The sequence below is a fragment of the Solanum stenotomum genome, chromosome 9, assembly GCF_019186545.1.
Source record: "Solanum stenotomum isolate F172 chromosome 9, ASM1918654v1, whole genome shotgun sequence".
Lineage (NCBI taxonomy): Eukaryota > Viridiplantae > Streptophyta > Magnoliopsida > Solanales > Solanaceae > Solanum > Solanum stenotomum.
The window spans coordinates 55471283-55485438 of NC_064290.1; the positions used below are offsets into that span (position 1 = coordinate 55471283).

Here is a 14156-nt window from a genome sequence, read left to right on the forward strand (position 1 = left end):
TTCCTATTTCACCTTTCTCTTTTTTTCACTACGATTCCTTTACCACACTAATTAAATCTCTACATATATATATTTTCATGTTCCAATATCATCATATGCATCACTAATAACACATTTGCACTGCCCCAGACTAGGATTTGAAATTTATAAATTTCTATAATGACTTTAAGTTAATTTATGATATTAATTGAATTTACAGTTTGATATTTAGTTAATAATTAGATACGTTTTATAGAATTTGTAAAGAAAATATTATTGAGCTCTTGTGAATAGAGTCCCGCCTGCATTTTCCCTAGCCACCTTTTTTATCCAATAACAAATTGATACCTTAATGAATGTTTTATGCAGCTTATTGCTTATTAACACAAAAGCTTTAATGAGACGCTTCAAATTCAAACTATACCTTATAATGCTTCAAACAGGAAGATAATTGTACTGTTGGTGAATAAATAGTAGCATAAAATTGGAAATAGATGAAAATTTTGGTAGAGATATGATCACGAGCTACAAGAATATTTATCTTTTTTTCTCCATTGGTAAAAGGTTACCCCACTATTTGTATTAGTAGTAGTGTTGCAATATATGTATGTATGAATATATATATATTCAAATGAATGTCACTAATAATTAAGCCGTATTTGTGGATAATATTTACACCATATATTAACGCATCAAATATAATCATGGACGTGAATATGTTTAAATTAGATGCCGTATTAGAAAGTAATAGAAGTTATATCTACGCACCTTTTTATTTCATTCAAAAGTTTAAGACGACGGATATTTTTATTCATATAATTATGTTTCCACACGCTCGCTCCGTTTACACTTTGATTTATTTAATTGTGTCCCCCTCGAGATGTGCAGGGTATGATTTATATATGAAGCCAAACACATGGGTATATCTTTTTTGGCGATAGTAATTGGTGACTTTCAAACCAATTACCTTTGTTTGCTAAAGTATATGATCATCTCATCTAAAATTTTAAGATACTAAAAATAACACACCTTTATTTACTTAATTATATTTTCAGTATATATTTTGTTCTTTTTATGTGTTTTCGCTAGCAAAGACTAATTACTGTGTTTCACACTAAATCATCATTTTTTTTACTTAGAAGCTTGACCAAAACAATTCATAAATCATAAACTAAAAATGGAAAAGTTTGGCTAGCATAATTCATAAAACTAACACATAAATTAGTCAGCTATGTCAAGCTCAGACGTGGTATAATATTAATCAGGAATAAACAAAATAGAAAAAAGTAAGAGACAATATATAGAAACATAGAGAATACAGCTAGAGCAAGTTGCCAAAAAGCTTTAATATAGCTATAAATAGTTAAGAGCACAAAATCCATATCGACCACCCAAGTCAAAAATTGACTCATTAAAAACATCAGTATAGCCATTTTTTGAATAAAAAGAATGGCTTTCACTCCTCATGATCATGAATACTATACTAGTCATGGCGTTTTCTCCAATGAATTCATCAATTCTTCTCTTGTTACTACTACTACTAATCCTCTCTCCCAAATAACCCCCAGTACTTCAGTTTATGAACATAATATTAATGAACAACTAGTGAATATAAATTCACTAGATCATTATGTGCCACCCTCAATTTCAATGATGCCATGGTTCCCTGAGCGGCTAGGGGTTTCCGACATGACGGTGCCGATACTACTACCAGCATCATCTAATTCTAGTGACTATAGTACTAATACTCATCAGGTTTATGCAGTCGACAAATACAATAATAACAGATGCAACGGCCAACACCACGAGGGTTGTGAATCTTGGGATGAAAATACTGACCATGCTTTTGAATCCAACTTCTGGTCCTCTTGTCCTCTCGTTACCTCCTCCAATAATTGGGTACGTTTGTTTCCTCTATACATCATCAAATGTTTTCAGCATGAGTGAAAATATTTTTATTTATTAACTAGTAATAGTCAACATATATTTATTTTGTCACAAATTAAACTAGCTATGCTATTTTGTGCATGGAAAGTCAAGAAAAACACGTTGGGTAATGGAATATTGGGGAGTTGTCTCCTTATGTATTCCTTGATAATCCTCACTATTTTTTTTCGAAATTGAGTTAGGCTCAAGATTATTTATTTTTTCTTTAACAGAAATATGTATTTATGTTTTTGACAGGGGGCTCAAAGGGAAACAAGTCCAAAAATCAAAGAAACGCCGGTAATGAAGATCGGCAGGTACTCAGAAGAGGAAAGAAAGGACAGAATTCTCCGATACCTCAAGAAAAGAAATCAAAGGAATTTTAACAAAACTATTAAGGTACATCTCCTTATTTTGATATTTTTAATTGTATAGCTAGCATATAGTTTAATGTATGAATTAATTTAAATAATGTGGGCGTACAGTATGCTTGTCGCAAAACCCTAGCAGACAAACGTGTTCGAGTTCGTGGAAGATTTGCAAAGAATAATGAAGCCTGTGATGATCATGAAGTCCTCATCAAGGGGAATGTTAATTACCACCAAGACAAAGATGTTTGCTATGATCATAATCCACAAATCCAGGTTAATTCATTTCTATCTACTTAATCATCCATCTTAATTATTCGTCTGAATATAATTAATTTTATAAGTATAATCTAGCTCTCTAACAACGATCCTAAATATTTTTGCACAAAAATCTGATTTTATTTATTTATTTTGCAGATGAAACATGGTGGTGATCATTATAATGATCAGGAGAATTGGGTAGAAGAGGCAATCACAAATTTTATGTATATACCTTATATAGGTAGCTCCTATGATGGAAATTTCATAAGCTGATAGCCATTTGTTTATTACTCCACTACTTAAGTCTCTCTCTAATTATAAAGTTGATGTACTCCCATCCATTATTTATCAATGAATGAATGAATAGTTGAGCTCCACTTCCTTTGATATACAACTGTTCCTCCTCTAAAAGAATGATTATATTGCATAAACAATACTAGCCTCATTAATCTCTCTTTTGACACATTGAAAATACTATATACATTTTTCACAAATACTTATATCAGGATTGATAAACTGTCTACATCACACTCTTAATTAAATTATTATCTTTTGTATCTAGTTAAACCTGAGATGCTTCCTATACTGAACTAACTTAGCTTCCAAAATAAATTTATGATGATTCATCGTTACATGGCTCCTAAGTGATAAAAGAAGAGAAGAACTTATACTTTTTCTTTATTACCTTCCTCGCTCACTCTATCAAGGACCTCAAACAGTTAACCACGGGCATTTCCAATCCTATACTCTATTTTACTCTCCAAATATAGAGTTTTCTATTTTTTCAGATAACCAATTCCAATCCAATTCTCTATTTCACTCTCTAAAATGAATCTTTTTCTCTCTCCTCAATATTATATTATTATTTCTATTTCATTCTTATTTTCTTATTTTATAATATAAATCCTTTATTTCTTTTTTCCCAATAATTACTTTATATAATTTTCATGCGATCTATTTAATATAAAATTATATTTTATTCTAAATTTTTAAATAACATAAATTGCAAGAAAATATTATATAACATACAAATTAATGGACAAATTCAAATAAAAGTGAAATACAATAACATAAACATTACATAAACACTCAATTTTTGAAATTATTACGTTGCTCCCATAAATGCTCTATTAATGCATTACGGAGTTCAAAATGAGCATTTTTGTCCTTAACTTTTCTATGTCTAGCTAAAAATTGTTCAAACCGAAGATTTTCATCTACCACATTTTCTGTCGTTGGAGTTGAAGCCTCTACGACATCTTGAATTGGTGCATTAAGATCATGTTCATCCTCAATTATCATGTTGTGCAGTATAATACATGTAGTCATTATATCATGTAGCACTTTCTTTTTCAAAACACGTGACGGTCTTGCAATAATTTCAAAACATGATTGCAAAACTCCGAATGCACATTCAACATCTTTTTGGCATGATTCTTGTTTCATCGCGAATTGATTATTATGTTATGTATTGCATTTTATCTTGTATTTAAATTATTATGTCATGTATTGTATTGTTATCTTGTATTTAAATTATCATATTATGTATTGTATTTTTAAATTAGTTTTTTCATCTTATCATTTTAATTTTGTGTATTCTTTATAGTGAAAATTAATAATAAAATCAAATTATATTATTGTCAAAAATTAGAAAAAATTAAAATACTATTAATTCGGGATGAAAGTAGTATTTATTAAATAATATATTTTTTAAAATATAATATTACATTTAAAAAGAATTATGAATATTAGATATTTATTAATGACATTACATGTAAAATAATATGTTAATTAGAAAGCAATAGAAAATTATAATAAAATATAATATTCAAAAAGTGAAATAGAGAGTGTGAATAGTAGTTCTCCAAATTTGGAGAATTACTATTCACCTCTCTAAATATGAAGAATGAAGAGTGATATGGAGGTGGGTTGGAGTGCCCATTCTCTATTTTACTCTCCAAATATAGAGAATGAAGAGTAAAATAGAGGTGGGTTGGAGATGGTCTTATAAGAATTAAAAGGAGTATAATTAGCTAAGAATAATCTACCGTTAAATAACCATAAGCTAATATAACAAGATTTTTTTGATAATCGTTAATATATAGGATTAGCTGTGGATTATTGATGTTTAACAATAAAAATTGCTCATCACTTTTTTCTTCTCCTCGTAGTGGATGGACAAAGTTATTCGATACTTTATAAATTAAATATATAGTCCAAGTATGTAAGCAGAAAATAGTCTGGACACACCATAGTTATTACTATTAAAAAGGTTTAATAGGAACTAGATCTAATTGGCTGCTATACAGAACACACGTCTTTCATCATCCAAATTAAAACTCAATATATCTTAATTAAACAACAGTAAAAGGTTGCTAACTTTATTAGCTTAGGTATAGCTAATCAATTAATACGTTAGATGTGATCCAAATTAAATAGTGTAGATTAAAAGGAAATTAGAAAAAAAGAAAAAGGTTTATTAGATTAGAATCTAATAAAAAAGGGTTTGATTACCTTAAAGAATCAAAACAACTTTATTTTCAACGTTAGCATCAATTCTGTATCCAGCGATTATTTGGAGTTACTTTTGTAAGGTACCGTTAAGCATCTTTTGGTACTTAACTAGAATGAACATCATCATTATAACGTTGAATGTATTAAAAAGGTAAGAATTTCGATTATTTTTATTCCTGCAGCTGCTTTCTTTCTTTGAAAAAGATGGACCTTGATAAAGCCTAGCTTCGACAATATAATAGGGGAATAATTATTCTTATTTCTTTCGACATATATAATATTATTAAGTACAAATTATATTACTCCTACTATATGATGAATATATATCTTAGGGCTGCTGATATGGTGTTTTGTACTTTATTCCGATCCTCTGCAATAGATCACTTTAGATTAGGAAGCATTTTCGGGTGACCGTGCATGCAACAAACAACAACTACCTCTACCTTTATATCATCCATCTTCCTAATTTTTACTCTATCGATTTCTTGATTTGTAATCTTGAAAATTATAAAGGATGTCTATCTAATATGTTAGGTGATCAAATTACTTGCATGTTGTGCCTGTCTCACTCATGGGTTCATTTGATTGCCAACTTAAATTCTCATAGCTCAAACTAAAGAATATATTTTTCATCTACACTAAAAAATTAAATGAATACTATTAATTATTTTCTTTGTGTTAAAACAATAGTAGTAGTATTAGTATTTATTTATGTAGTACAAGAAAGCAACAGTTTTCGGTTTAAAAAAGAATAGATTCTGTTGACTGATATTTTGATGTTTCCTTTCCGGTATTAATTAGTGTTTTTAATTAAATAGAATAGATATTACAAGTAGAAGTGTACAGTCATGATCAGTCTTGTTTATGTCAAATGAAAATGATTAATCAATCCAAAAGAATTGATTCTTTGAGGCCATATATCGATCTCTTGATTTTACATAAGACCTAATGAGAGGTCAAAATGGAGCTAAATATATATTGTGTTGTTATTATATTGACAATTACTCTAAGATACTAGGACGACAAAAAAAATAATATAGGCACACCTAGCTAGGCCAAGAAGATGGGGATCACAAGTATGCCTTCTTCCAATCGCAAGAAAGCACTCAAATTGAAGTGACCCCATTATCAATGAACTGTCCCCATCACCACCTTCCAAGTCTTCAAATCCCACTCACTAATCAATTAAGTCTTTCTTGATAGAAATTACGTACAAAGACAAAATTTTGATTTTATAATTCAATTTTATTTTGATCCTCTTATTTGTGTTGTCAATATTACTCCTCCTTGATCTATTAGACTTTTATTTTGATTTTAGTACCTTTTTAGTGAATTTTGATTTATCATTCATTCATAGCCAAATATATATATATATATATATATGGTGATCGATCGATGATTACAAAAGTAACCAAACTTTAGTATAGTGTCCTTTGAAGTAAGGGAAGGTTATATTAATTAGTAACAAGTTTGTTGGTGGGATCAAATGATAAATAGCTATAGTTATAACATGATAGCCAAGTTAGTTTCTGGAAATCTTTGATGAGTACTCCATGATAGAACTTTCTCATGAACATATATACTGTGGATATATATGGCAATCAACATCATATCAAACTTTAATATATTTTAGAAAGAGATGGAGGATCAGTTATATATTATCCCCCTAACATTTGTCGGTGGTAAATTAAACAACCATATATATAATTAATTGTGACCCACATATATATATCAAAGAAAGCCACATCTTCATAATCTCCATGCTTTTGGTAAATATTAATTGGATCGACCATGACTACTACAAGCTAAGGTTGGCAAAAAGTTGAACTTCTCTTTGTTCATATATTCCAAATTGGGAAGGTGGTGGACTCTTCTTCAAAAGCTAGTTAGCTTCTTCATTATGATAACTTTGACTATTGTATGTGTAGTAGTTAATTTTCGGACTTACAATTTCAGATATGCGGTTATAAAATTTAACTTTAGATATTAGTTGAACATTAATCATATATAACTTCACATAAAATTTAAGCTTTTACGTTAGTTTAGTTGCTAAATGACCCAACAATGGCATCAATTGTGACATTTAAAACAAGTTTTTGCTCGGATTGTCTCTATTTCAGCGTGGTCTTTATTTTTCTTTTCCTATTGTTTATTTAATGAAAAATTATTGGTCAAACTACCATTAACTGTAGCTTAATTTCACAATGTAACTTTTGTTTCGTCCGACAAAATTAGTTGTGTAGTATTTAATAACTTAAGACATAATTTTTAGGTTTCTCTATCAACATAAGTTTTGTAGGAACTAAGTTGTGCTTGTAACTGATAAGATATAACTTGTGAGTTATGAACTCTTAAAACATAATGTTCTTAAATTGAACTTAATCAACCTAAATTCTATAGAAACTAAATTATGTCTTCTAAGACATAACTTGTTGATTATGAACAAAACTTATGTCTCTTACATCATACGTCCTACAAGACATAACTTGTGGATTATGAATTGAATTTATATTTTCAACATCATAAATTTTATAAAAATTAAGTGACATAACCTGCCTTGCGGATTTACTTTTACTTTGCTATTGTTTTTTGAGAAAATTTTACGTATAGCAAATAAAAAATTGCTAATTGTATGCTATAGCAAACTTTGTAAAATTGTTGTCCGTAGCAAAATTATAGTTTGCTATGGATGTGTCTTTCTGTATATTCACTAGTCAATTTTTTTTTAATACATTTTGATTGTTTAAAAAAATAAATAAAAAGGCGTTAATTTCGGTTAGAAAAAAAAGGAAAAAAATCACTGAAGTCACGCACGTTCTGTTCCATTCGAATTCCCTTCCTTCTTAGTCATCTTCAACAGTAAGAACTCCATTGTAACTCAATTCAGAAAATGGATCAAGCTATTGACGGTACTACACAAATAATCGAGATCATTGGACTGTAGAGATAGCAACAAGAGGTAATTTCATGACGAAAACATACTCTGATTTTGCCTTTTTTGTCGAAGATGGTGTTCAACATGTATTCAAAATCAGATTTCCTTTTTAACTATCATCAATTTAAGTTGAATGTATATTGAGAGGTGTATATTTTGTTCGAAACAGAGTTTAACACTTATGATTTGTGTAGTTAATTTGTAATCTAGAAAAAATTGTGATCTGGAAATTTTCTGAATGAAATTGTTGATTATTTTGAATTTGTGATCAGAGATTCGCTCATTTCACAGTAATATTTGTGTTCGGATTTGTATATTTGCTTAGAGTTTATACGTATAGATTTTTAGATATGATTCAGTAAAATATGTATAATTCATATATGGAACTATTATGTGTATGTTTTATACCGTGCATCTTCATCATGATTTTGGATATATGATTGTTATACAAATGCAAAAATTTGTACTTTGTGAAAGTAACAATAACACTGCACTTGTATGAAATTGTATAATTGTGTATAAAGTTTTAATTTGTGTATATAATTGTTTATATAAAAATGTATATGCAGAATGTGTATATAAACGTTTATATGAGTATATAATTGGAATATGTATATATGTGAATAACTGAAGTTGCTAGAATTTGTATAAATATACGTTCTGTTTGTTGTTGAAATTCTTAATCGTATAAATGTATATGTATTTATAACTTTTTTTTAATACAGAAATTTTGAAAATGGCTTCGTTAGCTATTTTGGTTATGCATTTCGGTAGATGGGACAATGACAATTGTTACGTTGATTATACAATTGAGGGGGTGATTTTTAAAGAAAGTTCATCGTATAAAGAGTTGTATAATGTTATTGCAATGCAACTCGGTGTTGATACAAATGTGATTAAGTTGAAAATTGAGTATAAAGTTAAAGAAAGCAAAACACCAATGTTGATTCACAACGAAATGGGTGTTAGAGTGTATATCATGCTTAAAAAGGTTGTAGATGCCTTCAACAAGTATCCAATTTGTATAAGCAAAATGGATAATAGTAGCAATATCACTGAATTGTGTGAAAGTTCAAATCAGGAGAATGATATGGTTACATCAATTTGTAATGATGGTATTGCTGATTTTGAGACTAGGCTCTGTCAATTGGTGAATCGGTAGAGCCACTTTGTGTCTTGGGGTCAGGAAGCTGCGATGAAGTCATTTCAGATCCTTGTAATAAGTACGTGGAGATTGACCGAGTGAATAAGAACAAAGCCACTTTGAAATCTGTGATGGAAAATTATGCAATTGAAAATAGATTTCAATATAAAACTGTGAGGTCAAATGCAATCAGGTAACTAGTTTATACAAACAAATACATTACTGTATATGGTGTTCTAGTTATTTGTATATTGATATGTTGTGTTGTATTTGCTGATGTAGTTATACGCTGGAATGTATTTCTGATAAATGTGAGTGGTTGATGAAAGCATCAAATATCAACAAGTCTGGAATGTTTAGGATCCGAGCATTTAATACAGATCATACTTGTCCTTTGAAGGATAAAGTGTATTCACAAAAATATGTGACAAACATGCTGATTGGTGGGATAGTTAAGCCTAAGCTTGTTGATCACAAGAGAAAATATACATCTTCTGATATTCGAAGTGATGTAAAGATATATTTGGGAGTTGATGTGAATTACTCGTTGGCTTGGAGGGTTAAAGAAAAGGCTCTGATTTTATTGAGAGGCACAACAACTGCATCTTACAGCAAACTTCCAGCATACTTGTATATGATGGATATTACATATCCAGGCTCGCATATACGTCTAAAGAAAACAGACAAAAATGAGTTCTTGTATCTTTTTGTTGCATTGAATAATTGTATACAAGGCTTTGATCATTGCAGGCCTGTCATAGTTGTTGATGGAAGTCAACTAAGAGGACCGTATAATGGAACATTTGTGGCTGCAAGTACAATGGACAGAGCAGGTATGTTTCATTGTGTTTTTGAATGTATATTTTTTATTTTATGTTAATTTGTATGTAAATAAAAATGTAGGACATATTTTTCCACTGGTCTATGATATCATTGATTCGGAAAATGACACAGCTTGATCTTGGTTTTATGTACAACTAAGGGAGGCTTATGGGGAAAGGAGTAATATGTGTGTAGTCTCCGATAAAAATGAGAGCATCATAAAGGCAGTCACAAAAGTGTATACAAATGTGCCACATTATGCTTGTATGTGGCACTTGTGGTGTAATGTAAAGAAGAAATTTAGGAAGGCATCAAAGGAGCTAAGTCCTGTGTTTTATACTATGGCAAAGACTTGCAGTAAAGTTGAGTTTGATAGGTTGATAGATATTGTAGAAAAGGTTGATGTAGGTGTCAAAGAGTAGTGGCCAAAGTGTCATGAAGAAACTCATCAGGGATGGGCTATGACGTCTAACATTGCAGAGAGTATAAATGTTGTATTAGTGTCTGCACGTGAATTACCAATTTTTAATTTTCTAGAAGAGGTTAGACTGATGTTTGAGAGATGGAATCATGACAACAAACACGAGGCAACCTGCACATTTACTCAGTTGATTGGAAAATTTCAGAAGATATTGATAAAAAAATGAAGCAATGAGCACACGAATTGGGGTATGTTTTATGTATATGTAGTGTTAATTAATCAGTTATGCACACATATATAATATATATACAATTGCATAGACTTATACATATAAATAAATCTATTTGTATGAAACAGGTTGTGCCGTCAACTGAATATATATACAATGTGACTGATGATGGTAGGAGTTTTGTGGTATGTTTAAAGAATAAAACATGCAGTTGTGGAAAGTTTCAATACGAAGAAATACCATGTGAACATGCTTGGGCTGTACTAAAGCGGAAAAGTGGATATTGCTCGGATTTGTATAAACCAATGATGGTTTTGAAGATTTATGAGATACCAATTTATCCATTGCCTGATGTAGTAGAATGGGTGATACATGAATACATAATGTATGATGAAGTCCGGCCTCCAAAATTCAAAAGACCTCCAGGAAGGCCAAAAAATAAACCCCGTTCAAAAACAAAATGTGAATTGCTTGGTCTGAAAGGGAAGCATACGCGTAACACATGTGGAGTTGCAGGTCATAATAGGCGTTCATGTAGAAACATACCTCAAGAAGTTTAATAAGCTCTTTCGATTATATTTGAGTGTAAAATTCAATTTTATAGATACTTGAATGTTATTCTAAACTGGTTCTGTGTTTAAACTGTATGAGTTGGAATGTTGATGATGGAATAAAATTGTTATGTCCTATTAATTGTGATCCTTTTTTATCCTCATTTTGTATTCATGCTCTTATTTTATTATATTTGTATAAGCTGGCTATTGAATATTGTATTCTATTTGTATTAGTTATATTGATTTTCCCTTTTTGAACAGAAAATGAATATTCATAATGAATTAAGGGAATTAAAGATTGTATAAACTTTCGACATTTATACAGTTAATCTGTAAATATATGTTGTTAGTTAGGTTTGTATACTTATACTTTATGAACATCATATAAGCCTAATAATGTATATGTATATATTCAACATAAATGTACTCCTAGATTTATACCGTTAGTGTATAAACATACATTGTATAAGTTGATTTGTATAAGTAAACTTTATGAACAATTGTATAATCCTAACAAATGTATATTTATATACTCAATATAAAACATACTCATATATTTATACAGTTAATGTATAAAAATCGTTGTTATTTAAGTGGTGTGTATATTTATATTTTATTGATAATTGTATAAGCCTCACAATATGTGTATACATATACACAACATAAAAAATACAACCACAATTGTATAAGCCTCATAAATGTGTGTATACTAATATTATACATTTATACAACCACAAATTGTATAAGTAAACAGTAGAAGACATGAATCAACACAAAAACTATAAAAATAATGATTATACAGTCCAATGACCCACATGATTATACAGTCCAATGATCCACAAACAACAACTTCAGTTTATCATTGTGATCTGTATAAACGTAAGTTTTATCTTTCCTTTTTTTACTTGACACAACAATAAGTGTATACATATACACAACATAAAAAATACACATAGATTTATACAGTTAATGTATAAATATACATTGTATAATTTAGTTTGTATAATTATTAAAGTGTTAAACTGCATATTTAATGAAATTAACAAAAACAAGGAAGTAAAAGACTTAATCAATCAAATGAGTATATTACAATCAAAAAACTGGAAGTTCAAAACAGTAAAGGTTGTTATGCATGTCATTTGCATATTAAAAAAAAAACCCAGAAATTTAGTAATGTTCTAATTAATTGTGATCTTTTCACTACTATCGCAATCTCTGTGAATCCTGATTGGCCTTTCTGGTGCCTCACTATCACTAGTGGCATCGGCTTGGATCTTTTGCACCCCATAGTTCCACAACGAGGAAGCACATTGAATACGTGTGAACTCTGAATCGAAGGAATTTGGAACCCCATTTCCATTACTGATATGGTCTGCATAAGCAGCAACATATAGTCCACAATCGCTGAAAATAAAACACATCCAATTTTATGGTCAGTATAAAATTAACAATAACTATTTGAATAAAAATAGCCATAATAAAACTTACAGGCTTCCTGCATCTTGTTATGGTATATCATTGACATAAATCATTTCAAAAGAGTCACATTCAGAGTGGGACTTGTACTTCGGGTGTGAAGATATGTCAATGCCTTTGGGTGTGGGACTTGTACTTCGGGTGTAAAATCGTAACATATACAAAAATAATGATTATACAAATACCTCATCATGCTCCAATAAGCCAGAAACAACCACTTCCTTTCTTTTTGCATTCTCATCTGTATAATTAGTTGTTTTTTCTTTCCTTTTTTTACTTGACCCAGCAGCAGACTGATCTTTCTTACCTCCCTCCACAATTTTGATGTTGGATTGCTTTGATTTTGCACTCATTTCCTCCAATCTGATTGGATTATTTTTCAATTTGGATTTGATCTCTTGCATTGCGTTGGATTTGGACATTGAACCTGCAACCTCCCCAAAATCCTGAGTTAAACCAAAGGAAAACGATGAGCGTTCAACACTATTTTCGACATGCAAGGGTATACCTCTTGTGAATCTTTTAGATGGAGACTGGACATCCATTGTTTGAAGGAAAACTCTGTATGGATTATGAACTGATGTGAAAAATAGCTTGAAAAAACTGAAAAAAATAGACAAAAATTTAAATTAATCGATTGAGATAAGTTTTGGCGGTACCTGAAATTTTTGAAGGGATTTTGAAACTGCGATTGAGAACGTGCTGGTGGAGATTTGAAATTTCAAACTGATTTTGGGGAGAAAATTTGAGAGAAATTGAAGGAAATAAGAGATATAAACGAGAAGATATATTGTATAAAAGGAATAACGTCAGTTTTTTTTTACTTATACAAATCAGTGGGGCCCATTAATAGCAAATTGACCGAGACTTTGCTCCTTAAAGGAAATAAATGAAACGGTAGCTACTTTATTTATTTTACATTAATAGTTTACCATTATGTACAATTATCCCTTGTTTTTTTCTTTTAATCCAAAATATTCTCAGCCACTGTTTTGTGTGTTGAAGGACAAAAATTCATGACCCCATTTAAAAGTTGAAACGACTCATGGACGGTATATCATTGCTAATTTTTGTTGTGCACTCTTTTGGGCTTAGCGCAACCCAAGTACGTAACAATAACGATCTATGTACCCATAAGCGAAGTGTACTGACGATTATTTGTGGGTTGCTGTTTAAGTTTTATCCAATAGTCGCAAGTTGTTTAAAATTTAAATAATATTTAATATTCACTTATACGATAGAAATATATATTCATAAAGTTATGACTTCAGAAACATAACTTATTTGTATAAAGTTTTTATTGGATAAAACATACATATTTTCTAAAACTTATACCTTACGAATTAGATATTACATAATAAAAGATATTTTTACACACAACTTTTCATTAACCACACATAATACCCACAACAAAATACTATAGGGCTAATTGATGCAAAAACTTGAGAAACAAACCGACCTTTTAAGTCATAGCTTATTAAATAAAAATAGTGTTTGGCTCAGAGTTAAATAGGTGGCTACGTATTG

General features: G+C 30.0%; 2 protein-coding genes and 1 pseudogene across 2 annotated transcripts; all 3 read left to right on the forward strand.

Annotated features, from left to right (window-relative positions):
* The first annotated feature begins 1400 nt into the window (after window positions 1-1400).
* Window positions 1401-2906, forward strand: LOC125876708 (uncharacterized). The gene is made up of 4 exons (XM_049557935.1): window positions 1401-1878; window positions 2164-2304; window positions 2391-2549; window positions 2691-2906. Exons 1-4 carry the CDS (start codon window positions 1429-1431, stop codon window positions 2805-2807), a joined length of 867 nt encoding a protein of 288 aa, XP_049413892.1. The 5' UTR covers window positions 1401-1428; the 3' UTR covers window positions 2808-2906.
* Window positions 2907-9449: 6543 nt separating this feature from the next.
* LOC125877679 (uncharacterized) lies at window positions 9450-10371 on the forward strand. The gene is made up of 2 exons (XM_049558906.1): window positions 9450-9960; window positions 10145-10371. Exons 1-2 carry the CDS (start codon window positions 9450-9452, stop codon window positions 10369-10371), a joined length of 738 nt encoding a protein of 245 aa, XP_049414863.1.
* Window positions 10372-10410: 39 nt separating this feature from the next.
* LOC125875524 (uncharacterized) lies at window positions 10411-11159 on the forward strand (annotated as a pseudogene).
* The last annotated feature ends 2997 nt before the right edge of the window (window positions 11160-14156 follow it).